This window comes from Leuciscus leuciscus (assembly GCF_965113295.1).
Source record: "Leuciscus leuciscus genome assembly, chromosome: 11".
NCBI classification, from domain to species: Eukaryota; Metazoa; Chordata; class Actinopteri; order Cypriniformes; family Leuciscidae; genus Leuciscus; species Leuciscus leuciscus.
This window is the reverse complement of record NC_138735.1, coordinates 20883590-20911566: the sequence shown is the minus strand read 5'-3', so window position 1 is coordinate 20911566 and position 27977 is coordinate 20883590. Positions and strand designations below refer to the sequence as shown.

Below are 27977 nucleotides of genomic sequence, written 5' to 3'. Positions count from 1 at the left end.
GAGCAAATAGGTCGACCTCAATGGCAGTGATGGAACTGGTAGAAGAGATTTCCACTTCTATGGACAGTAATGAATATACTGTGGGGATGTTCCTAGATAAAAAAAAAAAGCTTTTGACTCTATTGATCACAGTTATTAATGAGGAAATTGGAGAGATATGGCATAAGAGGAAAAGCCTTCTCTTGGTTAAGAAGTAACATTGAGGATAGATATCAGTTTGTACAAATAAATAATATTAAATCTGATCTAATGAAAGTTACTTGTGGTTGTTACGATGCAGAGCAGGAAGCAAGAAGCAGGATCCAAGTGCAACAGTGTTTTTATTAAATTAACTAGAACTTTGACATAAACTCAGACTTCAGAACAGAACAAAGAACATGCAACCTCACAACATCAATAACTCACCAAGACTGAACTAAAACACAGGGCTTAAATACACAGACAACCAAGCTAAACAAGATAACAAGGGGGTGTGGTAAATAAGAGGGCCAGGCCCGCACTGGGAACCGGATATGGGCCGTGGAGCGTGGGCGACAAGGATGGAGCAGGACATGCAGACGGCCAGGGCGGTGAAGACCCTTCGGGCGGCCAGGGCGGTGAAGACCCTTCGGGCGGCCACGGCGGTGAAGACCCTTCGGGCGGCCACGGCGGTGAAGACCCTTCGGGCGGCCACGGCGGTGAAGACCCTTCGGGCGGCCCCGGCGGTGAAGACCCTTCGGGCGGCCACGGCGGTGAAGACCCTTCGGGCGGCCCCGGCGGTGAAGACCCTTCGGGCGGCCACGGCGGTGAAGACCCTTCGTGCGGCCACGGCGGGGCGGCCCTCATGGTCCCATCGCGGGACAGACACAGGAACAGATACCGGCTCAGGAACAGACACAGGAACAGGAACCGTCTCAGTAACAGGAACAGACACAGACTCGGCGGCGGCCATCTTGTCAGGGGACACAGGCTCGGCGGCGGCCATCTTGTCAGGGGACACAGGCTCGGCGGCGGCCATCTTGTCAGGGGACACAGGCTCGGCGGCGGCCATCTTGTCAGGGGACACAGGCTCGGCGGCGGCTATCTGGTTTGGAAACGCTGGCTCGGCAGACGTGACCTGAACAGTCTCTGGATCGGCAAACGTGACGTGCACAGGCTCTGGATCGGCAGACGTGACGTGAAGCTCAGGCTCGGCAGGCGTGACGTGAAGCTCTGGCTCGGCAGGACTGGACGGGATCAGGGGCGAAGGCTCTGTGCTGGACAGAACCTGGAACAGGGACAGGCTGGGCAGGAGACTCTTCTTGGCAACACGCGCTGACATCAGCTGGGAATCGGCCACGCTGGAAACCAGTCCCAGACGGCTATAGGCCGATCTGGTGACTGGCTTGATGATTGGCGTGACGTGAAGAACAGGCTGAAGGGACACTGCGGGTCCACGAAGCGTCTCCTCCACACCCACAGCAAACAACGAATTACTCAGGAAAAGGGCCGGGTCGATATACCTTTCTAGCGTCCAGCCGGTATAGTCCTCTGTCATCATTTGAGCGATATCCTCGTCCAGACCGCTCCAGAACAGATCCATGAGCTGAACGTCATCTAGTGACGCTAAATGGCAGCAAGCCCAGAAGTCCTTCACATACCTTTCAATGGGCTGGCCATCTTGAAATAAAGTAGCAAGGAAACTCCTTAGGGCCTGGTTGCTCACAGTTGCTGGATCCATTTGTGGTGAGTTATTCTGTTACGATGCAGAGCAGGAAGCAAGAAGCAGGATCCAAGTGCAACAGTGTTTTTATTAAATTAACTAGAACTTTGACATAAACTCAGACTTCAGAACAGAACAAAGAACATGCAACCTCACAACATCAATAACTCACCAAGACTGAACTAAAACACAGGGCTTAAATACACAGACAACCAAGCTAAACAAGATAACAAGGGGGTGTGGTAAATAAGAAACACCTGGGAAGACTAATCAACATAACAGGAGACAGCTAAACATGCAAAGACGGGGGAACACATGACAGACAAGAACAAGACACAAAACCCACACCATGACAGTGGTGTTCCACAAGGTTCCGTGTTAGGTCCCAAATTGTTTGTATTGTATATAGATGATATTTGTACAGTGTCTAAAATATAAAAAATTGTATTGTTTGCTGATGACACAAATTTATACCTGTCTGGGAAAAAATGCGATGCGTCAATGACGCTTTGGGAACGCCCCCAGCGTGATTGCGTCTGAAGCATCTATGTCAACTAGATGCACTATATATCGACCACATATCAATATCGCCCGATAAATGGTCATTTTTGATGTTATCGTTATCGATCCGATAAGAAAATAAGGCCGATATATCAAAGCCGATAGATAATAGATTAGGCTATAAACTTCAGTTGAGAGATGCACGCTGTTCGCCATGATGGTTTTGAATGATTGGAATCACTTTGAAAACGAAGATACAGTTTAGTGCAACGTGCAGCACAAATCTGTCACATAGGCTTCATAACATTATAATAAGAACACGCCTGTAAAAGAATGTTGTGAATTCGTGTTCACCAGTGTTTCAGCGCGACGAGCGCATTGTGGCGGAAAGAGCGCGTCTATGGAGTTAAGCCTTCATGACAAACACAGCCAAGTTCTCTTGAGCATTCGCAGCATTTTGTGCCTTTGTAAGTTGTAATATGTTAATTATGTGTGTATATATCTGATTAATCTAATAAAGGATGGGTTTGGTTGAGTTAATAAACGATGCAGTTAAGTGCTTAATTGTAGCCTACCGGTGATCTTCTTTTACTTTAGCGCGCACAGCTCAAACAGCAATGCACATTTATAACTATATTTGGGACTGTCATATACATGCTATTATAATGAGAACACCAACTATTGTAATAAAACGTTGAGAATTCCCTGGGTTTAGTTGCCGTGTTTCAGCGCGTTGTTATGGGAATAGCGCGTCCAGAACAGGGATAACACGTTCTGACCAGCACAGTTAAGTTCGCTTGTGCATTCATGCCATTTTGTGCAGATATATAAGTCGTAATATTAAGTTTATGTAACATAAAAATATCTGATTAATCTCACATAGGGTGCGTTTCGGTGATTTAAACAACCTGCTAGAAAAGTTATTCAGTTTCCAGGTGCTCGTTCTCTTCAGCTTCATCGCGCATGATCAAACGGCAATGCAAAACATTAAAAGATATGATTGGGACTGTCATATTATTATAATTGTATACATTATTGTAATAAAAAGTTGTACATTCTTTGGTTTAGTTGCATTCTTCAGCTACCGTTGAGTTGATTAACCTTCTGGCAAAGCGATCAGTTTAATGTTCGTTGCTTCAGCGCGCGCAGCTCAAACCGCAATGATGTCATCTGAAACAGTAAGCCTAATATTAAAGATGTTTACTATTACTGTAATAGTAAAAATGTTTAATTCTATTTTCAAAAACATTGATGCATTATTAATAACTAGCATTTTTTTTGTTCTTATTTTCATCAACAATATGGTCTGATTAAAACAATTTCCTTATTTCCTTATTATAGGCGATTCCATTTTATTTATCCATGGCACTTGATAAAGTCCTGACCGGCTGGGGAGCGGTAATGGAAGGCTGCTCAGCTCAGGGTCTGTGGAGGAATCATGATCTCTCTTGGCACATAAATTGCCTGGAGATGATGGCCGTCTTCAATGCGTTGAGACATTTCCTTCCAGACCTGAGAGGCCATCATGTGCTTGTTCGGACGGACAACACATCCGTGGTCTCTTATATAAATCGTCAGGGGGGTCTGCGTTTGCGTCCACTATGCAAACTGGCGCACCAGATCCTCCTATGGTCCCTAGGGAAAATACTCTCTCTGAGGGCAGTGTATATTCCAGGGGACCAGAATATAGGAGTAGACACCCTGTCGAAGCAGGGGCTGAGGCCAGGGGATTGGAGACTCCACCCCGAGGCGGTGGAGCAAATTTGGGAATTTCACGGAAAACCGAGCAGAAGTGGATCTGTTGTGTCCAGTGCGAGTTCATCGGACTTCTCCGTGGAGAAAATTTCTCCGTGGAGACTTCTCCGGCGGGTTGGTCCTCACCGCTCACATTCGTGAGGTTTTATAGCCTGGACCTGGATGCTGCCCCAGGCTCTCAGGTGCTTAGTGCTTAGTGTTAGTTCTGACAACATGCTGACACTCAGGCATTTGTAAGTTTGGCGATTTGGGTATTTTCGTTACCAAAGCGTCATCGACGCATCGTGAGTTCCTTCGAAAGGGAACGTCGCAAGGTAACAGGTTACAACTGTAACCCTAGTTCCCTGAGTAGGGAACGAGACGATGCGTCGCCCTGCCATACTTCCTACATCCCTGTGATCGACTTGCTTCTGCAATTTTGAAGCTAATGCCGGATAGGGATGTCCCGATACCACTTTTTCACTTCCGATACGATACCGATGCCGCAGCTTTGGCTATTTGCCGATACAGATATCAATCCGATATTTTTTAATTATTCTTGAACTAATACTACTAATAATAAAATATATGGAAGCACTTTGCTCAATTAGCCACATAAGAACATCTCACTCAAATGGAGAACAAATACTTCTCCAGTATATAGTCCACAACAGCAGCTGATAATGAAAGACTGCCACCCTTTATTCAAAAGACCTTGAGGTATGTTTGGTAACCTGAATGAATTTAAAATGTATTTGCTATATTTCAGATCAATATATTTGTTTCCTTAAAATTTTTATTAACTTTAACTTTATTCTCATCTGAATTATAAATAATTTATTTCTGTATAAAATAATACTACTTTTAAAAACACATTTGATTTTCTTTTTTACAGTTTTTCTCGATTGTTTACACACATTTTCTGAAAGCATGCCTCATATTCTCAGAACTCTACACACAAATCCAAAAAAAACACACACAATGGGCAAAACCCCTCAATTCTCCTGCAAAATGAAACTTTACATTCAAAACAATGTTATTTCTTCTCAAAATGGTATTTTGTTTTCAAATGACACACACAAACAAATGAATAGACATTTATAAGAACCAGTTGAACACTGATGTGCTCAGTGTAAAACACTATGATGAATGGAAAACACTTCTTCTCCATTCATCATAATGACTTAGGCCTTTTTTTTGTTCAGTGTTACACTTACTACAGACAGTACATACATAAGTGTGCTGTAAAATATTTGAGAATATTGTTTTTATACTCAGAACACACAAATACATGGTAACAAATATATTTTATTTTTCCCACAAAAACAATGTACAATTTTTGGAAAAATTATGTGTGAGGACCGAAATACATTTTTGTTGTTGTTGTTGTTGTAAGTGCATTTTGAAAAGATGCGTAAGAACTGTGTCCAGTCTTTGCAAAACTTTAGACACCTGGAGCCAGATTTACTAACAGCTTTTTACTAAGGATGTACTAAAAACATGCAGTGAAAAATTTGCACTGAAAAGGCTTTGACATGGATATATTTTGATACTTTTCAACGCAGCACTATTTCTACACTATCACACTAAACTGAATTTGAGTGTGTTGAAAGTTATAATGTTATTCCATGTGTTAGTTTGTTTGGTATATGAGACTAGCAGTAAGCTAGATCAACATTAGAATAACATACTGATCATATTCTAACATTTCATCATGTTGAGCTGTATAACATTGATTAGTTTTATGTACATTTGCTGACCTGTCTAATAAAGTACATGTAAGAGCTCTGTCAAGTCGAAGTTAGTTTCAGACGTGGAACTCTCGGCATCTCGAAAATGCCACGCTGATATTGATCCTTGCTTTAGTTCTCCTTTTTTCCCAAAGTCTGCATGCCATGATCCATAATGTTTGAACGAAACAACAACAACAGCGTGAGCGTGCCGCTAAACATAACGCTGTTGTCCACGTCTGTCGCCATGGTTACTATGGCAGTACGAGCGGAAACCAGGGATAACGTGGATATTACGTCAGTGACAGGCGACAAGTGAACAGGGATTCCGGGACGGCCAATTATTTAAAATTGGAATTTCTCTGAAATTAAAAATCTTTGGGAACTTTTGGGATATTGTAAGTACACAACTGCAGGAAAAATATCACACTGTGCAAGTGATTTTGGGATATTTTATTATAAAATTCTTACATATTGTACCTTTAAGTTAAAATGTAAAGAATGTAACATCAAATTCACGTTCACAGTTCTGTCTCGTGTTGTTTAATGGTCACATGACATGCAGGTAAACTAATAAATTATTTGGGGGTTTTTTGTGTGTTTTATTTGAATTGTAAAATTATTATTTTCATTTTACATTTACATTGTAAATTTTAGCAATATATTGTTTAAGACAAAAAGTAAAACCTGAGCAAACTTTATAAATCCTCTTAGTTAGTTAGTTCCACTCTAGCATCACTACCATGCCAATTACTTTGCAATGATATTCATAAATTTTAAGCACGGCTGATGCTTTTTGGGGCAGCTGTTTTTTGTTTTGTTTTTGAGGGCTTTGGAATACTTCTGTCCTACATAAATATTCCAAACTAGATCTGTTTGAATCGAATCAGGTTAATTTAGTATAATATGCATTCCTTTTGACTCCAATATCAGTATTGACATTTCTGCCATTTCAGTATCTGGTCTGACAGTAATTTGCAGGCACTGTAAATTAATTCATTTTCTCAGGGTCATTAAGAAAGACAAATTCAAAAGCCCCTGTCAAACCACTCATGATGTAGTTGTACCTTCTCCACTCATTAGTGTTCTAGTTAACTTTTCCTTTCTCCCTAGCTGGCCCTGAACTTTACCTGTGCTTCACTAGAGGTCTGGGATGTGTCTCAAGGATTCCCTAATGTGCTACTTAAAACTACTTCATTTTGTTCCTGTATTTCTTCACATTAGTTTCTAAGCGAAGCTTACACCAATCGTTAAGTTAGACATTGTGTAATTTTTTCCTTGTATTTATGGGTAAATTGCAACATGTGTCAATTGCCTTGCAGCCTCCCAGGTGACTGAATTGCATTATAAAGCCCCATACAGGCTCATCCCAATCTGAGCTCAACTTGCTTTTATTATATCTGACAGAAAGGCTCAAGGTTTGACAGTGAGTCGCTGTAGAGCGGAGCTCGCTTTGAAAAGACTTTAATTCTGAAAGAACCTGTTTGTGTCCCCAACTTCTCTGCACAACCTTTCCCTTACAACCCTGCACCTCTCACCACTTCCCACAATGCCTTGCTGCCACTGTCATGTACCACCATGCCCAGTGTTTATCTGTCGACAGGATTGACTAGCTGCTGTCATAGTTAGTCCTCGAGAGTGGTGCACAATTTTACCTTTTTACAGTAACTTATTTACCGGTGACTGTTTTACATTTGCATGGATAATATTTAAGCTTTGATCCATGAGCTAATGATTAATTTCCAGCTGCAAGGAATCTAAAGTAGGGATGCATTGATATTAAAATGAATAATTATTGAATTGAAATTATACTTGTTACTATAAACTTGTTAGTATTGAATTTAAAATGTGAATTTATATACTTTATAGTGTGTTGTCTAAATAAATATATTTACATCATTAAAAAAAAATATTTAGCCATTACAACACTAGGGATGCACAATATATACCATGTTATTTATTGGCTAATGTTTAATTTGATCATTTTGTTTTCATGCTTATGCTTATGTTTTTATATTTATATTTCCTTTGGTACCATGTAATGTTCACTTAAATTTAGTCTTTAAAATCACTTAGTAATTGAATAATAATTATCCATTACATTTTTTGTTATATCCATTTTTAATTTTCATTTATTTTTAATTTATTTATACAGAATTGTATCAAACTATGATGCTGTCCTTTTATTTGTTATCATCCATAACATGGGAACTATTATCTTCTTATCAGTAGTAAAATTCTGACCAATATTGGTACATCCCCTCCCTACACAACAACATGTATAGTATGATTTGCAGTAGATTATTAGTGTTTTTAAAGATTAACTTTTAAGTTATCATCAGATGGCAATAATAGTTATCTAAATGTAAAATTAGGGGAAAATGGGGATACACAATAAAATATCCAATAATTTTTCATTGCAGTGCATGTATTTTTAGCCCATTGCCTTTAATTCATATTTGCTGGGCAACATCGTCCATCCCTGCCTCATTTGGGAGGTCAGATCTCCAGACAGAGCATAAACAGACCCAGCATGTGGCTGGTGTCAATATGCTACACACTACCTCTCATTCCCAGGATGAATATTGGATTACCAACTACTTCCACACACTTGAGACATTGCTGCCTACTGTTTGCTTAAAACCAGTTCATTAATTCACTTAAATGATTCATCTGTTCACTCTTAAATGCTCAGCAAAGAGAATCATACGGCACAGTTTGACAGCAATCGCTGAAGTAAAACAAGGGGGTGGAGTACAGGAGAAACACCAAAATATAAGAATTCCAGTAAGAATACTTTCTGCTGATATTTAAATACACAATAAGAATTTCTGGGGTTCATATATATATATATATATATATATATATATATATATATATATGTATGTCCTTTTTTGAGTTATTGCAAAGTTTTTTGTGATGACTAACACTGCATCCTCTCTAGAGCGGCTTGGCTTAGAAGTTTTGAGTACTTTGTGATCCGGCTGTGGGAAATTTAGCTATTTTTCTCACTTCTGTCAGCTTTGCCCACCTTTGTGCTGTCATCCGGGTGTGTGTGCGCACATGCGTCTCGCTCAGGGCAGAATAATCTCTGAAAAGGGAGAGAGAGAGAGAGAGAGAGGGAAAGAGAATGACACTGGCTGGGCTCCTGTGTAACTCACAGAGGAAAACACAAGGCTCAGATTCTTTATCAGTCATTCCTCTTCACCTCTTATGACAAGCGGCACCTCCCTGTCACTCAAAGGAAGCCTGCTGGGAGAAGGACAGCTTCTGGTTAAATACAGCTAGCTTACTGCTTATTTTAAAAGTCATTTTCAGCTAGTTTTTTTATTTCATCCCATGGGCTTTTGTGAGTTTGAAAATAGATATCTCACTTTTTCTCAGTTAATGCAGTTTTAATAGTTTTATCTATTGTTTACACATTAATTGCTGCAGCAGTCCAATGCTACTGAATCGACAGTTAGTGGAATGGATGAGCAAAACTATAGTGGATTTTAAGAAGGCACCACTATGTAATGTAGACACCAAAAGGGCCCATTATCATCTTGATAGCATTTGGCCAAGAAAGCCTAAAATAAATAAGGACTGGCTGATGGCCCGGGGCCAGCTTGAATGATGCACCGGGACAGTTGAAGGTGTACAAAAGACACAAAAGTGTATCATGTGCATGTGTTTTTTAAGCCTTGCCTATTTAAATATTAAAGCGCAAGAAGACTTGAAAAGATAACTCAGTAATTGTGTGCTGTGTAAAAAAAATTTGCACACACATCCGAAGCGCGCACATAAAGCCACGTCTCAGACAGCGAGCGAGTACCGAATTGAGTTCTCTTTCATGTCTTCTTGTACTTAATCAGACAAATTCACACATACAGTACTTATGTCAAAATGCCTGCCTTGGCGAGTATAGTAAACATAGTGGGTAAGGAAGTGAATGTAAACAGTAGAGAAAGACAACGCATGTTTATCAGTATCAGTGTTTTGGATCCGTGCATTATGCCTTAAAGTTATTAATGTTAATCAAACAACAAAAGGCAAATAAAAATCACTCACTGCTCTTAACTGAATAACTTTTTGTAACTTCATCTATAATTAATTTATACAGTGAATACTATGCAGTGTTATTTTACATTTGATTACTTTTTTACATTTCTGTAGCTAAAAAGTGAAATTCCACTGGTTTCTAACATTTTGGGGTCTTATCATAACCTTATTTATTTTAATATAAGATTTTAATATAAGGTTACATGGGTCAGAACAACAAATACAACAACTGATTTATTTTGTTAATTTATAAAAAAAAAAAAAAATTTGTGGTGGGGCCAGTGAAAATTGTGGAAGGGCCCAACTGGCTCAAAATATGTTAGCAAAATATTTTAAGAGAAGGTTAGAAAGAATTATTGCGCTCCATTTTAATCCGTTCTGTCTATTAGACGTGTATGTGCATGCCGGCAGTCTGATGAAGTCTGCAGAGTTAAACGCAGACTCACTTGCTGTCAGGAAAATCCTTTATGTGAAATGGAAATACTTGGGTGAATTTTTAACATTTACAGATAAGTATACAACCGTAGTTGTGCGAAAGAAATTAATTAGTTAATTTCACGAAAAAACTTTGCATCATTGTACGTTTTGAAAGCTATGCATCCTTTTTAAGATCATTATTAAAAAGACACTAAGAGGCACCTTACACTATTGCTCAAGTGCAATTTTTGACATCTTGATATTAAGACGCATGGTTTAAAGTTTTGTGATTTTTTTTGTTGCAACGTCATTGCAACTTTCAAGGCCCAGAAAGGTTGTAAAAACATCGTTAAAATAGTCCATGTGACTACAGTAGTTATTCAACCATCTCTTCTCTTCCATGTCATTCTCCTACATTGTTGACGTAGTGTAAACAGTGCAGCGCTTCTGGGTTCTATGTCAGAACGTCTCAGATTTCATCAAAATATCTTAATTTGTGTTCCGAAGATGAATGAAGGTCTTACAGGTTTGGAATTACATGAGTGTGAGTAATTAATGACAGAATTTTCATTTTGGGTGAACTAACCCTTTAATGTTCATTTTTTGGAATGTTTCTGCATACTGCACCTGGTCACTCACAATACCTGCTATGAGGAACAGTAGCATCATTGAGGATGCGTAATGAGGCATGAAATCAACACGAACCATCAGCAGGAGACTGTGCCTCACTATAGGCACTATGGGTAATAAGGTGTCAGGAGTCGTTTTCTCCTGGTTTAATCATCCAGACCTTGAAACTCCCTCCATTCACAGTAAACAGCTGTGTTCTGGACTGAACTCTGAGGACTATGAGTGACACAACCTGCCTGTGACTCCAGAACACTGGGATACACCAGCCCTACAGGCGATGTGACTAATGGCATACAAAAATGCTTTTTTATTGTGGATAAAGCTGCTATACATCGTCTACACTGGACGTGACATGATAAGTTGAGTTTGTCTGTGCTGAAAGAGTTTAAGTTCATTAGTGACTGTGACACGACGTGAAGGCCAAGTAACCCATATTCTAACCCTAACCCATAACATTCCGGTTACCAGTCTAACCATCAGGCAACCATCACTGCCTCTTATATCCAGGGGGGCAGGGTTTTATATTATTTTGAAGTTTCCCCGGGCGCCGCCATTGGCTAGCGGACCATCACCTGCTGTTAGCATCCCATTGACTCCCATTCATTTTGGCGTCACTTTGACAGCGAATAACTTTACATCTAAGGCGTTTAAAGACTCCATTTGTCCGTTATTTATTTCTAAAGAAACACGAAAATGTATAAAAGGCTCCATTACCTTGTATCTTACGTTATGGCCCCGTAGATGCAGTTTTTGTAAAAATAGGCTAACGATTGCCTCATAACCACGCGACTCTCTGTCGCACAGTAGAGAGATTACCGTATGGACAGGAGGAGAAGCTCGCGGGCAATCGGGGGGACGTGGAGGCAAAATGACAAAGTAATTAATCAGAATACTTGACCATGCTCGACCATCAGGAAGTTAGTTGTTCTAATTGACTTCATTTTTTTCCGTTGAATCCAATGGGGTCGCTGTGTCCAGTTTATATACTGTCTATGCTTATATCGTTACCAATGGGCCATTCAGCAGTAAGTGTCAGACTAGGCTTTAAGAAACACTAATATGGGTTGTTAGGAGATTTATATAAATATTTATGTTAAAAAAGACTTTGCATGGACTTTTTATAAAATGGCAAGACATGTTAATGTAATGTTGAATGTTACTCATAATGTATATACAATAAAAAAAAGTTTTTTGTGTTATATATATATATATATATATATATATATAATTTAAATCATTTATATTTTACTAAAGTAAATATTAATTCTTAAATTATTTCATTGAAATGAAGTTAGCTAAATAATTATTACAATAAATAAACAATTAGGAAAACAAGTATTCAAAAATATTCAATATAAGAAAATACAGAATTAGTAGAAAAAAAGTATATAATAAACATTTCACAAAAGGCTAATTGTGTTGAAGTAGTTGTGTGGCACTGGCACATCAAAATAGTAACACAGATTTGTTAACTGAAGGCCAAAGTCAGTGCTTCTTGTGTTAACAAGTCAGAAGAGAATGCCTGGTGTCTTCTAGGACAGATCTAGACTTCTGATCTGAAACACTGTCTGCTGAGGTTTTCAAAGCAATTCTGCAGCTCATAATGAATAAGGATCTTTCAAGCTGTGGTTAGAGATGGTTCATCTTTCATAATGTATATTAGTATTGGCATAAGGTGTTAATCGGCTTAATTATCTGACGCTGTTTAATTAACCTTCGATAGCAATGTTCTGACCTGGAGAAGATTTCATGGTGAGGTGAAAGCCATTATATTAGCTGCTCACAGATCCCTTATGGCTCTTTTTTTTTTTCCACTGTGAAAGCTGAGATCCAAATACAAAAAGTGACAGCTACTTGTTTTTTTTTTTTCTTTAGAAGAGAGGGAGTTTTTATTCCCTTTTGAATTAATTATTTTGCATTGAGTACCAGATCAAAAGTTTTGAGGCAAATCTGTGTCTCACTCATGGGGCTTCGTATTGAAATTTTGTTCAGCAGTGATTCCTCTGAGATGGTTGACAAGCTTTCTGAATGTCTCACAAGAGGCCAGCTGACATCTTACCACTTAAATAAACCCTCATAGCAGAATATTTCATGGTCATCAGGAATCTACAGAATAGTGAAATCTAGGCTTCACTTTGATTGTGTAGAGCTACATTTAACATGCAGAAGTATCTTTTAAAGGGATAGTTCACACAAAAATTTAAAGTGTCATCATATACTCAACCTCAAGTTGTTCCAAACCTGTGTGAATATCCTGTGTGGATATTTTGAAGAATGTCGGTAACCAAACAGTTGATGGGCCCTATTGACTTCCATATTATTTTCCATACTATGGAAGTCAATGGGGTCCATCAACTGTTTGGTTACCGACATTCTTCAAAATATCTTCTTTTGTGTTCAGCAGAAGAAAGAAATTCATACATGTGTGGAACATCTTGAGGGCGAGTACATGATGACAGAATTTTCATTTTTGGGTGAACTATCCCTTTCAGCTTCTAAAACGTATAAAGTAATTATTTTATATTCCTCATGTATAATTCACATTAACAGTATTTTGTATGTGTGAGCTTGAATAATCATAGAAATGAATTAAATGTGTATTGTATTGATAACGGAAGTAGAAAATCCTTAATTGAAAGATTTTATACTCTTAAAAAATATATGTTAAAGCAATTTTCACACATATAATTTTACTATTAATTACAAAGAAATGGCAAGTAACACATTGAATGTAACAATGTAAAAAGACTGAAATAGTATTTTATTGTAAAATGTACACCAATAATCTTTGTTTTATTTACAATTTTGAAAAATCTTTTTTTTTTTTTTTTTTACAGTGTAATTAATGGGAAAAGATTTAAGGGCATGTCGCAGTTGCAAAATCAACATTTACTTTTTGCATTTCATTGTAAAGAAACAGTCTTCAATCCAATAATTCAATATCCATTAAATGTTCTGTTGAACCCTGGATTCTGCAGATGTACTGTATGACTTAAATATGTTCACTAGCTCTAATTTACTCTGTCACATCAGTCAAAGTCTGTGGGTGGATGGAGACATTCTCATTGCTATATTTTTCTGAAACGAGTCTAACAAGCTTACCCACGCAAAACTCAGTGTCAAGGCACGCCATTTTAAGAACAATGTCAAGAAAATTAATTAGCAAGGAGGATGCAAAAACAGGAGTGTCTCACTTTGCGTTACTAATAAGCGTGAGGTGTTGAGGGGAATTATGTTGATTAAACGTATGCTGAGGTAATAAACGAAGCTGAAAGTTAATTCATGGCCTTCTTGAAGTATCACCCACACTTAGAGTTGCCATGGATTTTCAACGCTAAAGAACATAAGGTCAAGAGGTTGGCTCTTTCCTCTTTGCTTCCCCCTTTTGTGTTCAAGTGAAAAGACACTTGGCTTCCTGACCAGAGATTAAATAAACGGCAGCAGTGATGAATTCTGATTGACAGTTTCTCAAATAAGGAAATCTCATCCTCCTTTGCTTGCACTACCAGCCATTCATCTTCCAGTACATTGCATTCACCATAGCCATTCTCCCAGAGTGCTCTGGTGTTTTCTATAAAAAGTAGCCAGGCTGCACTAACTGGTCTGTTGCTGTAGTAACTTACTTTACAAATACACCAATCATTAAGCTGCATTGCTATTTATTATCAAAGTCACGCATGCAAACAAGTCGATTAATTAGATTTTTTAGCTTAATTTGGCCGTCCGTTTCACTTTTAGTACGCTTCTTTTTTGTCAAACAATTGAATCTAGATGCTGCATTAGTGACTGCTTTTAATTATCACCATACACCTGTGAATCCACCAGATTGGAAAGTTCAGAATCTGTCATAACACATGCAAATGGATTGACAGATGCAGCCTGCAACAGCACAACACACAGGTCACAAGTGTTTTGGGATAATTGTTCCAAGAAATCTGTTGTACCAACTTTAATTAAAATCTTAAATATGGTGCAGATATAAAATGGATATATTTTGAGAGATTTCAGTTTGCTGAAGGATGAGGATTATGTAGGTAATTGGTTATAATCATAAACTGTAAAAAAAAGATGGACGACACCCCTTCACAATCTTCCATTGGTGAAAAGTGATGCTGCCAATGTCCTAATATGGTGCTGACATATTGCGCTGATTTGGGACCTGAGTAGTGAGCGGGAAGTTGAGCAGCGATATCAAGGTCCCGCCCTCACTCCTGCAGAAACGGTTAGTACAAAGTTCACTGTGTGAAATAAACAGTTATGGACATGTAGAAATTAAAGTTGAAGCTCCAATCTCCTTCTTAGTGACTACTTCGTTTAGAGAAGCTGTCAATCACAGCTGTCAATCATGACGTCACATTCCCGGTTTTATAGCATCAAAAAACTAAGACCAAACTTATTTAAAAAAAACGAACATTTAAACTTAAAGGGGTCCTATTAAGCAAAATTCACTTTTATAAGTGTTTGAACAGATGTGTCTCCACAGTGTGTGTAAACAACCAGCCTATAATGGTAAAAATCCACACAATACTTTTTTTATAATCCACATATATCATCAATCTTTCAGAACAAGCCATTCAAATTTCCCCCTACTCCTACGTAAGAGTAAGGAAACCCCGCCCACGACTGGTACCGATTTGCACTAGATCCCAGCGGTCCGACATTAAACAAAACCATACCTGCTCTATCTCCATGCAGCATATATTCTCTGGCTCTGTGGGCATCATAATACAGTTCACACACAAGCATCTATACAACAGTTTATAGATTAACATGATGGTACAGGCTAGTCGATGAGATGAATCAACGTAACTCCCCACAACAGCGTTACATAAATGGATCCACTAACCATTCAGAAACGTCCATATACAGTTGCAGCCTCTTCCTGAGCCTCTGTGTCTGACTCCGGTTCAAACATTTAAGGCTGCACTCTGCTACTGGGTGTTATTGACATTTTGCCTGAGAGAAATTTGGCTATTATGTTGTTCCCATAGTATCTGATGCACATGTAAAGGATCGGCCGTCTTCTGCACGGAGGCGGGGAGCAGCAGCTCATTTGCATTAAAAGGGACACAAAAAACTGAGCATTTTCCCTCACACCCAAAAAGGGACAACTTTGACAAGACCCCCATTAGACTTCATGGGGAGGGCGGGATTTATGACCTATACTGGGACCAATCACCTGGGGGCGATCGAGACATTTTGCTTCCACTTTTCAGGACTTGTGCGGCACGCTTGGTTATAATGTTATAGTGGTTACACTTTACAGTAAGGTTCATTAGTTAGCATTACTTAACATGAACTAAGAATGAACAACAGTTCTACAGCATTAATTTATCTTAGTTAATATTAATTTTAACATTTACTAATACATTATCAAAATCAAATGTTGTATTTGTTAACATTAGTTAATGCACTGTGAACTAACATGAACAAACAAGGAACAGCTGTATTTGTATTAACTAACATTAAAAAGATTAATAATTACTGTAACAAATGTATTTCTCATTGTTTGTTCTTGTTAGTTAATATATTAACTAATGTTAACTAATGAACCTTATTTTAAAGTGTTACTGTTATAGTTATCTTTATTGCTTTTATGATGTCTATTTTTGTATATGTTAGTATATGTTTTATTTTATTAAAAAAAAAAATATATATATTTTCATCCTTTTCTTGTTAATGTTTCAATGTGCATTGCAGAGTGCAGAGTTGAAGTCAAATATATTTCTGTCATAACAACTCTCGGAGTGATTGGCGTGTCATATTGACGCTAAAGGGTGCCATGTGCGTTCGATGTAGACGAAATGTCAAAAGCGTCAGTATATGACGCCTTGGGATGAGAATGCGTTGATATAGCATACATGAATTACCCGTAGCAGATCAATACAGGTGGAGCTGGGGAAGGTGGAGGGTTTCTGGAACCACGCTGCACTGCTAAGGCAAATGCTACCCAAAATTTTTGAAGGTTGAGCAGCGAGCTCATTGGCTACTGAATACGTCAGGAACCAATCAGCTGCGCCCTATAGATAACGATGTGATTATGGACAGGTAAGTAAAAGGACCTATTAGGTTTTAGAGTTTCATGCCAGAACTTATTTTTAAAAATCATTATACATAGCATAGTAAGTATATAATGCACAATTGTAATGAGGTTGTCAAACGTGCCGGTATCGGTACCAGTCAGTACAACAACAACAAAAATTGATGGCATTGGCACTAGCATTTCTGCATTGATAGACACTGCTTTCAAAGCTCTTGTTAACGTTTGTTTGAGCGTCAAACACTTTCTGAGCATCAAAGGTTTCTATTTGCAGCGTGTTTTTACAAGCATCGAGTATTGTAGCCAATCACAAGCATATCTGTTGAGTATGTGAATGCAAAAGTTAGTAAGTTAGTAAGAATCTGCCTAACTCTGCTGAAAACACACAAGGGTTTATTTTGTCTGAGGCAAGCTGCACGCTGTCGAATCCATTCATTATAACCAACAAAGTGCAAACACGATGTAAAAAAGAGATACTTTATACAATTTAGACAGCTTTTTTTTTATCATAACGGGAGTTTTTGCAAGAGTGCATAATTTTGTGAGCTTGCGCTTTAGAGATAGGAAGCCTTAGAGATATACCCTAGTGATGTATTTAAAATACATTTATTTCATACTACTCTAAGTAGCCTACTACAAATACATTAACATATTACTGACATATCACTTGAGACTTACTTATATATTATTAATATTAAACTTTATTTGGACTATTTCTTTATTGCACAATGCATATTTCTTAAAATTAAGACTAAAATGATGACCATATAATTTCACTCTTTAATTGCAAGATATTTAAAGTGTACCTAAAGTATACTTGCAATAGTTCCACTTTAGCACAATCAAATATACTTCAGTATATCTTTATAGTTGGACCTCAGCACTACTTCCGGATAACAGTCAGCAGACTTTAAGTACTGTATATCAATTTAGTATACCAAAAGTACAATTGCAGGGTATTTATATTAAGTACATAATATGCAAATGTATTTGTAGTATACTACAAATACATTTTGGTATATTTATTTTTCACTAGGGTATAAATGGAGAGATATTCTCTTGCTTTCCGTTTATTACCCATTCACAATTTGATTGCAAGTTTCTGGATTGACAACCTATTTAAATGCCTGATTGAATTGGAAATTACGATGATTGACAGTGATAACCAATGGATGAGACAAAACAGGACAACATTTTTTAAAGTACATAATTCAACAGTTTTTGCTTGAACCGTGAAATTTTACTAGGATTGGTTTTGATACTAACTACTGAAGTTTTGGAAGTGACAACCCTATTATATATTATATTGTATATGCAGTGGATTATATGACATATGTAACAAACTAAATTATATAAACCATAAATCCCAAAATGTTACAAACTTGCACATCTTTTGACATATCCAGAGATTGATCTCTTTCAAATATAATTGTATTATGATTTTGACACTTTAATGTGTCATCAAGACATCTTTGTTTTGCAGTGCAGTGCACTTTCCTACATCAGATCGAAATTCAAACATAAACTCTGCATTAAAGATTCATACAGATCAACACGAGTTACACAGCAGCACATTACAGTGAAAAATATGCTTATGGAGAGAGCAAGCCAAGCATACAAATGAAATGGCTTTGCATCTCACCTCATAACGACTCTGTGAGATCTGCAGTGTATAACTTTGGAAGACTTAGATGCTACTGTTTAGATCAGTATTCTGGGCAACAACAACAATGAGAAAAACACTTTAATCTCACTCCATCTCTTACAGTTTTCATGAACAGACCATTTAACCAATGATTCAATCTAATATGCTGCCAGCCACCAACCAGTCAACAATTATTAACACTCAATTCCACAGTTCACGTCTAAACAGAGCATGAGCCCGGCTGCTGTTACAATCACACGTTTATCAGGTGCTGTTTAATTGGTGTGAACATTACAGGCTGAGATACTGAGAGAGAGAGAGAGAGAGAGAGAGAGAGAGAGAGAGAGAGAGAGAGAGAGAGAGAGAGAGAGAGAGAGAGAGAGAGAGAGAGATTTTAGTGTTCAACAACTTCTTTGTTGTATCCAGATGTTAAGTGTGTTTATGTGGACAATAAAATGCTGCATCTGTCACAGATCAGCTCATTATAAAAACACAAGTTTTTGAAATGGTTTGTTTTTTTCTCTCTCTGGTTTTGACATTACAAGGTGCACATTAAATAAGCAGCCATACAGAGTGAAAACTGTATAATATGCAAAACAATTATTTGTCTTTACTCAATAAAACATTTACATGACCTTATACGCTGTGACTATTTAGCATAATCGCGCATGTAAACACATTGAATATATCCAGACAAACCAGAAAATATGTTTTTTGTGTGTGTGTGTCAGTGAGTCACTGAATTATTGCCACATATTTTATGATCAGTAAAGTGAAAGGTGAATAACTCTGCGTAATGCTCATCACGCTCATTAGCATTCATTTAGCTCTTAGGCAAAAGAACGGTCGGTCAAAACTGAACAGAAGACTTGTGTAATCAAATGCATGGATGGTATTAGCATAAGCTGTCAAACTTTGTATGTTTAGTGTCTGAACACTTTATTCTCAGTTATTTGTTAAGAAGCCTGTAAGGCCAAAGGCATGTGTGAAGACGCATAATTGGTCTCCAATGCCTTTGTGTTGAAAGCGTGTTTGTGCCTGCAGGATAATACTGAGATGTTTGCACATATCAATGTCAGCAAGTCCTGCCCGACAATATTTTGAAGGTGCTTACAGTACTTTTGAGAAATGTTTAAATTTAATACACTCTCATGAGATGAACTCCAGGCATATCAGCCTGTTAAAAACAGTTTTTTTTTTTCATGGAATGGATCAATGCGTGGTTTCTGCTATTTTCAGATCACAACACTAGCCGAAGATTACTTACTTTAATATGGTTATACTATTATAGTATTGTATATACCATTTATTTTTTAAAAGTATTTAACTTTTATTTAAAATTTTTAGGCTAAAATTAAAAATGTTGCTCATGCAGCTAAATTAAATTAAATAAGTTTATATGGAATACTGTAATGCGGAGTGTTTCAGAAACGAGAAAGAGGAGGACCCAAGTGCAGTATGATAACACTGGTCTGGCGGTAAATATGTTATTTCTTCAATAGCATTGGTAACTGAAAACATTTGTGTGATGCTGTATCCTCACCTTTATGTGTCAATATGTCCAAGATTTTCTGCAATTTACATTTTCTGGATGAAGTTAACAGATTTGTTGTATTCATTCATTAACAGTCATTAGCAGTTCAAGACAAATGGTTTGTGCTAGCTTATATAAACACCAGAATTTATGTTGTTCCCCTGAGCTAAAAAAAAATTGATATTGGTCAGTGTCGGCAGTAGATTACATGCTTGATTTTCTCAGTCTGTTTTGTTGCACTCAGTCTGATTTATTGACATTTCACCAGTTTTACAAGCTGAATGGAGTCTAATCTTTCACACTGTTCCTGTAAATCTCTAATTCAACTTAACCTAAGCATTTACTGCTTTCTTCTTTTGAATTGGCATCACTCAATTCATTTTAAGAGCAAGAGTATTTTGCTTGCCGATTGTACCTCTTTCCAAGTGTGGAATCATCCAATATGCTGGTAAATAAGGATTAATACACTTTTTAATTATAGTGAAGACATTACTTTGTTATAACAAAAAAAGTAGTTACAAATCTCTTTGATTTTGTTGAAAGCCTCGGGCTAAAGTACTTGCAGTGGTTCATTGATTAATAAGAATAATTAATTTCAGCCCTCAAGCTGTCATTAGCTTCTGGGGTGCAAGTGTGAGAACAGCACCTGTCATTTCCTCTAAACAACAAAACCTCCTTCTGACGGCGGCAGGCTAACTTGAGTAAATGAAAGGAGACGTTTGTGTGAGGCACGTCGGTTAGAAGACACGCTATCAGTAGATTCACACAGTCTTCAAATCCTCAAAACAAGGTTTTTCGGCAAACATTTGAAAAGGAACTTGCCCTTATTGAAGCATAGAGAGTAGATGACCTGCTTTAGACCTCAGTGTTTTTTGAAATCTGTCATCAGTTGACCTTCATCAGTGGCTTGTTTCGGTGGTTTGTGAATATAGGCAATACAAATGTATCATATAACATGTGAAAAGCTAAATTCGATAGGTCAGGTTATGGATTTCTGGTTGCAAAGGAGATTAGAATTTGGGTTTTACACACATAATCCTGCTCAAAAGTTTTGGTCAGTAAAATTATTATAATTTTTTATTCAGCATGAAATTGATCAAAGGTGACACTAAAGACATTTATATTGTTAAAGGGTTTATATTTGAATTAAATATTGTTCTTTTGATCTTTATATTCATCAAAGAAAAAGTAAGTATTACGGTTTCCACAAAAATATGAAGCAGCACAAATACAAAGTTTTGTAATGAAACTCTAAATGTTGCAGGCTAATAGGTCCTAAACTCAACCTGCTTGCAATCACATCATTCTCTATAGGGCACAGCTGATTGGTTCCTGCTGTATCAGTAGCCAATGAGCTTGCGTGCACATCCTTCAAATACTTGATTAGCGTTTGCCTTAACAGTGCAGTGCGCTTTCAGAAACCCTCCAGCTTCCCCAGCTCCACTTGTATAGATCTGTTATGGGTGATACATGTACACTATATTGTACAGCAGCAGCATGTCTTTCTTGCTCACAGCAATTTAGCTAATATATATATATAATATTAGCATTTTTACTGTAGTTTTAATCACATTAATGCAGCCTTGGTGAGCATAAGTTGATCATGTAATAGTTTCAAATTTATGCTGATTTAATAGCTTGAGAATCTATAGTACAGGCAGTGAAGATGATGATGTGGGGCAGTATATGATAGCATATGCACATGCATTTCCATTTTTAATCCAGTAAGGATTTCTCTGAAGGTCGTGTCTGCTCGTGGCATGCATTTTGGAACAGCTGATGACTGGAAGTTTGTGGAACATGTTTGTGATCAGAAGCCCCACTGAATAAGAATAAGCTTTCCTTTTTTTTCCCACAAAATTTGAAAATGTATCAACAAAAATCTTTCACAATTCAACAGCGTATTTAATATTTAATTCGCTGCAACCCATAGACACCTGTCAGTCATCCTTTGGTTCGGCTAGCCATTGATTTGTTTTGACGACGGCCTGATTATGTGCAATGAAAATCAGATAAACTGTTGCTCAAAACTTGCCACGTCTATTGAAATATAGCTTACAGAGTATAACTCAATAATAGCAGCACCATCTGGATGTTTATAAGCTTTAAAAGCTTTTTAATGTATGAAAATAGTTATGAAGATGCTCTTCATCCTCCTTGTCTGACTTCATCTTTATATATGTCTGTCTCCATACGTCCCCTCTTGCTTTAAAGGTCATCCCTTATGTGCTTCACGAAGTTCGTCAGCAATAAAACTGTTTATTCTTTCTCCATCCTTGGTCTCCTGCTAATATAGAGCTCTTTGTGCGACCTAAAGGGAATTTCTAATTTTCTTCTTGCAGTGATGCTTTTTAATAGACTCTTTTGTATCTGTGAAGGTTTCTTTTGTTTTTCCATAAGAGACTCGCTTTGTATGCCAAGTTTGTTGGCATCGCTTCATGCAGTCTCTGTTGCTGATGTTGGGGATTTTCGAGAGCAGAAAGTAGAGGGTATAATAAAGGCGTGTGCAGGGCGTTTGCTAGAAAATTAGGTGTTTAGTACATTTACATTTATGCATTTGGCAGACGCTTTTATCCAAAGCAACTTACATTGCGTTATCCTATACATTTATACATAGGTATGTGCAATCCCCTGGGATCAAACCCACAACCTTGCGTTGTTAACGCAATGCTCTTACCACTGAGCTACAGGAAAGCTCAGTGGTAAGTAACTTAAGTAACTTAAGAATGCAATGAAATGGCTCCATCACTCCCTGTCACCCCTCAGGCTTTTGAAGTATATCAACTCTGGTTCCTACAACAAAACTGGGAAGTGTAATCATGCTGCAAAACAATATCTAACACGTTTCTGTTTATATTTGGGAAATCCATTTAAGTACCAAGTATCATTCAATTGCTTTTGAGGGATGGGTAGACCAGCATGACCTGCAGGTGTGTAGTGTTTAATATTATATTTGTATCTCTATACATTTTTGTTCCAGATTTATTTATTTACACAGTTTTGGACATATATAATTTTTATTTATTTATAATATGTACATTTCTGTAATTTCACTTAAATGGCAATGAATATTACCTATTCATTGTCATTTAAGTGAAATTACTGAACTTAAATATACAAGCTTGATAAAAATGATCATTCTAGAAGAAAATTTCAGATGGCACTTAGAGGCTTTTGCATCTGAACTCTTCATATATATATAAACACAATATTTTTATTTATTTATTTTTTGCCTCTTAGGAGAAAATGGCACAGCTCTATAGGAAAACATTTCGATAATTTATCTGGTAAGCAGAAAGTCGAAGTCATGGAAAATTCGGAGGACATCGTCCTGGGGGGTGTTTGATTTGGCTGGAAAGGTGGCAGTTATATCAGGGGTTAGACTGATGACCTGTGTCTGTTTGATGTAATACCAGCCAGGGTGAGGAGCGTGTGTCTCCTGGGGTCAAAGAGAGATGAAGAGCCCCTGTCAACATGCAGGATCTGCCACAAGCAGCCCAGGGCTGTTTATGTGTGTGTGTTTAATGACCTCTGGGGACATCTCCTGCTGTCCTATCTCAGCAAACTGCTGACTGTAAACCCACCCACAAACACACACACCCCGCCTCAGTCAGTTGACAAATATGTCTTCCAAACTGCATAATAAACAGAACTCCTTCATATTCATGTCCCCTGCCCTGTTTAGAGACTGCGGCAGAAACCTTTGAGTTTCCATGTGAAGGAATGGAAACTCAAAGGTTTTGAAACCTACATATCATAGGTATTAGGTAATGACATAGTTCTCTTACGAGAGGTCTCTCGTACTGCGTAAGATATCTTACGCTAGGGGAAAATCCTTTTTCCGCGAGATATTGAAGCCAAAAATTATCCTTAATTTTGTAATAATGCAAAACGCGTTGCGGCAGCATGCAGACATAGGCGAGACAGCTCGCGCGCCTATTGGCTTGCTCTGCGGCAACTGCAGCAGCCTATCGAGCGAGGCCTGGCGTGACGCCAGACCCAATCAGGGCACTTCGCGCCCGCTGCGTCACGTCCCGCCGAAATGGGCGTGGTCTAGGCCTATAAATACCGCTCGCAGGCAGCTATTATCTGATTTTTCATCCTTCAAGCAAAGCACACGCATCGCTGGAGCCGGAGAAGAAGCCGCGCCGTCTGAGAGAGAGCACCTTCAGCGGGACGAGTCACTGAAGTCGCTGGCCGCGCCGCCTTCCTGCCTTCCTGCTGCGCTTTCCGGCGCTTATATCCTTCCCTTTATTACACTGTACTTTTGTGTGTGTGTGTCGCCGCCGCGACACACATTCTAAAAGAGCTAGCGTCTTTTTAAAGATGCCTTCCTGCGGCTCGTGCAGAGCCACACTCAGCGACGGGGACCGCCACGTGGTTTGCGTTTCCTGCCTGGGTGAGGAACATGCAGTTCTCGCGCTCGCTGACGGCGGCTGCCCTCACTGCGAGCTGATGGCAATGGCGACTCTGAGGACTCGCCTAGCCTTCTTCACCGAGACTGCTCCCCCGCCCGCCGCGGCGTCGCGCCGTAAAAAGCGCCGTGCCCAGCGGGCCCCGGAACCCTCCCTCAGCCGCCAAAGCTCGCCGGTTCGCCCGCTTGCTTCCCCGGCTTCATCAGCCTCGCTTCCTGACGGACAGCGGCCGCCGTCTGCCGCCGCTTCCGTTGACATCGTGGATGAGGAAGCCCTGCTGGGAGAGGATGATTCCTGCTCTATCCTGGCGTCAGGCAGTGAGGATTGGGCGGGCTCTGAGGACCCCGCGCCCCCTGCCCGCACGTCGTCAGGCAAGAGAGCGTCCATCGAGACGGAGCTCATGCGAGTACTCGCACAGGCCGCGGCGAGCCTCGGCCTCGAGTGGTCTTCGCCTGAGCAGCCCGCTCACAACCGGCTGGATGGATTTTTCCTGCCTGGGGAGCGCGCTTCGCCTGCGTCCAGACCGGCGCCTTTTCTTCCTGAGTTACACGAAGAAGTCGCCAAGTCCTGGAACGCCCCTATTCGGCTAGAGTGCGTCCTGCTGTTTCTTTGGCATTCTCCGCTGTTGACGATGCCAAGAACAAAGGATACCTTTCGCTGCCGCCGGTCGAAGAGGCGATAGCGGCCCACTTATGCCCGCCCTCTGCTGGACGGCGTGCTAAGTCGGCCCTACCCTCTAAAGCTTGCCGCACGACGTCAAGCCTGCTCCGCCGCGCTTTCTCCGCCGCCGGGCAAGCTGCGTCAGCGCTGCACACCATGGCAACGCTTCAGATCTTCCAGGCCGATCTCCTCCGTAAGCTGGATGAGGAAGGACCTGACGCGATCTGCGTGCCGGACTTAAGGAGTGCCACGGACCTCGCTCTCCGTGCTACTAAGTCTGCAGCGCAAGCCATTGGACGGAATATGGCCTCTCTCACCGTGACTGAGAGACATCTTTGGCTGACGCTCTCGGAAATGGCCGAGTCTGAGCGCACCGCGTTCCTCGACGCCCCGCTTTCCGCTACAGGCCTCTTTGGATCCTCCGTCAAGGATTTCGCGGAGAGATTCGCAGAGGTACAGAAAGCGTCACAGGCTATGAAGCACTTCCTCCCGAAGCGCTCCAGCTCTGCAGCAGGCCGTGCGAAACCGTCTGCTCAGAGCTCACAGCCACAGCCACCGTCCACTGCCTCCACTTCACAGCGCCGCCAGGCCCGAAGGGCGAGACCGCGCTCCCGCTCATCCGGTCGCCGCCCCGCTGTACGTGGCTCGCGACCTAGGATTACGGTGAAGCCCGAGGCCCCGAAGTCGTCCTAGCACAGCTAGGAAAACGACAGTGTTTAAGTCCCGCTGCGGCCAGACTCACACCAAAGCTATTCGCTCGTCCAGTTCCAGCAAATGTGACTGTTCCAGTGTTTTCTGCAGCCAACAAGTCGGTTCTGTCACCCGCTTGCCTGCACACAAATGCCGTTTTCACGGCTACCCAGATAAATCCCCAAAAGAGTGTATTTTCTGGTGTCCCGGCCACGGCCGATGGTGTTTCATGTGTAGTAAGAATGCCCACTGCCCAGTGCCCATCCCTACACACAAGCACAGCCTGTCACACAGGGCTCGCGCACATAAAACCGACTCAGATCGGTTGCGCTTCAAACATGGTGAATGTGCCCACTACCCAGTGCCCACTAACACCGCGTTATGCATGTCTCACGGTTTCTGTAAAAACGAAACCAACGTGCACTCGCTTCACGCAAGCGAACGATGCTTTCGGTGTGATAAATGTGCCCGCTGTCCCGCGCCCACATCCACACATAGACATGACAGTTCCCACGGGAACCGCCCAGCCCTCCCCCTCGCGGCTGACCACCGCAGAGGAGTCGAGCGCGGGCAATCTGCCCGCTGTTATCAGCGCGCCCCATGCCTCAAATGTCACGAGCGCGATGCTTGTGTTACAGCACGCCGAAGCTTCTCCATCGCTGAGCGAGCGGAGCGCGCTTCGTATTCAACCCCTAGCTATCCATGCAGACGCATGGGCAAAGCTGCCCGGGGTTTCGAAGTGGGTGCTGAACATTATAAAAAGAGGCTATTCGCTGCAGTTTCGCCGACGCCCTCGCCGCTATGTGGCGCGCGTCGAGACCACGGTAAAAACAGAAGTAGCACATTTACTTCGAGCCGAAGTGGCGAAACTATTGAGCAAAGGGGCCATAGAGCCTCTCTCTCAAGTTCAGAGCGAAGGGGGGCTATACAGCAGATACTTCCTGGTACCGAAAAAAGACGGGGGTCTCAGACCCATACTAGATCTAAGGCAACTGAACAAAGTGCTTGTGAAGCGACAGTTCAGGATGCTCACGACCAGACAAATCCTTGTGCAGATTCGCCAAGGAGATTGGTTTGTGTCAATAGATCTGAAAGACGCGTATTTTCAAATACAGATAGCGTCACGTCACAGGCGATATTTGAGATTCGCCTTCGAGGGCCAGGCATATCAGTACACAGTCCTGCCATTCGGTTTGTCCCTGGCACCCCGTACATTTACGAAGTGCATGGACGCGGCGCTCGCACCCCTCAGAATGAGAGGCATGCGAGTGCTGAACTATTTGGACGATTGGCTGATTCTAGCGCAATCTCGCGCAGTGCTCATAGAACACACGACCATTTTACTCGATCACCTCGAGGATTTGGGTCTCAGTGTCAATTGGGCAAAGAGCTCTCTGTTACCCAGTCAGAAGATATCTTTCCTGGGCACAGAGTTGGACTCGCTGTCCATGATAGCGCGACTATCACCACAGCGCGCGGTAGACATTCAACGCACAGCGAACGCGTTTCGCTGCGGCGCGTCTGTCCCGCTCAAGAAATTTCAGAAGATGCTAGGTCTCATGGCCTCAGCATCATCAGTGCTCCAGCTGGGCCTGCTCCGCATGCGCCCGCTGCAGTTTTGGCTGAAAGCGCGAGTCCCACGCAGAGCGTGGGCATCCGGTTCGCTTCACCTCAGGGTCAATCAGAAGTGCGTCACAGCCCTGAAACCTTGGAGAGCGAACGACTGGTACCAATTAGGTGTAAGCCTGGGGACTTCCTCGAGGGTGAAAGTGGTGTCCACGGACGCGTCCACCTCGGGATGGGGAGCGCTGCTCGAGGGCAGACCGTTCTTCGGCCAGTGGTCGGAACGGAAAAGCTCCTGCACATAAACTGCCTCGAAATGCTGGCAGTAGACAACGCGCTGACGCGTTTTTGTCCCCAGATAAAAGGACGCCACGTCTTGGTCCGTTCGTTCCTCAGGTCCAAGAACCTGTACAGGCTGGCAGAACGCCTCCTGGTATGGGCTCAGTGCAACCTGCGCTCGCTCAGAGCAGCGCACGTGCCAGGGCTCCTGAACATAGGACCGGACAGACTGTCCAGGAACAATGTTCCGGCAGGCGAGTGGTCTCTACACCCACAGACAGTCCAACTGCTGTGGAAGAAATTCGGCAGAGCGGAAGTAGACCTGTTTGCGTCTCAAGAAAACGCTCACTGTCAGGAATTTTTCTCAAAGAGCAGGAGCGCGCTGGCCCATGTGTGGCCCCGCCGCCCGCTCTATGC

The 27977-nt window shown here is 40.8% G+C and overlaps 2 protein-coding genes and 1 long non-coding RNA gene across 3 annotated transcripts in view; 1 reads left to right on the top strand and 2 right to left on the bottom strand.

Moving 5' to 3' along the window:
- The window catches only part of ctnnd2a (catenin (cadherin-associated protein), delta 2a), a 287583-nt gene that overhangs the window by 41669 nt on the left and 217937 nt on the right, over positions 1-27977 (top strand). The window lies entirely within an intron of this gene.
- The window catches only part of LOC309509781, a 667378-nt gene that overhangs the window by 616887 nt on the left and 22514 nt on the right, over positions 1-27977 (bottom strand). The gene's annotated exons all lie outside the window — the stretch shown is intronic.
- Positions 18-2019, bottom strand: LOC309508790 (uncharacterized protein; the record flags this gene model as incomplete). Its single annotated transcript, XM_082183261.1, has 3 exons — positions 918-2019; positions 794-862; positions 18-57 (listed from the first exon to the last, which is right to left on the bottom strand). The coding sequence occupies exons 1-3, from the start codon at positions 1697-1699 to the stop codon at positions 18-20; spliced, it is 891 nt and encodes a 296-aa protein (XP_082039387.1). The 5' UTR covers positions 1700-2019.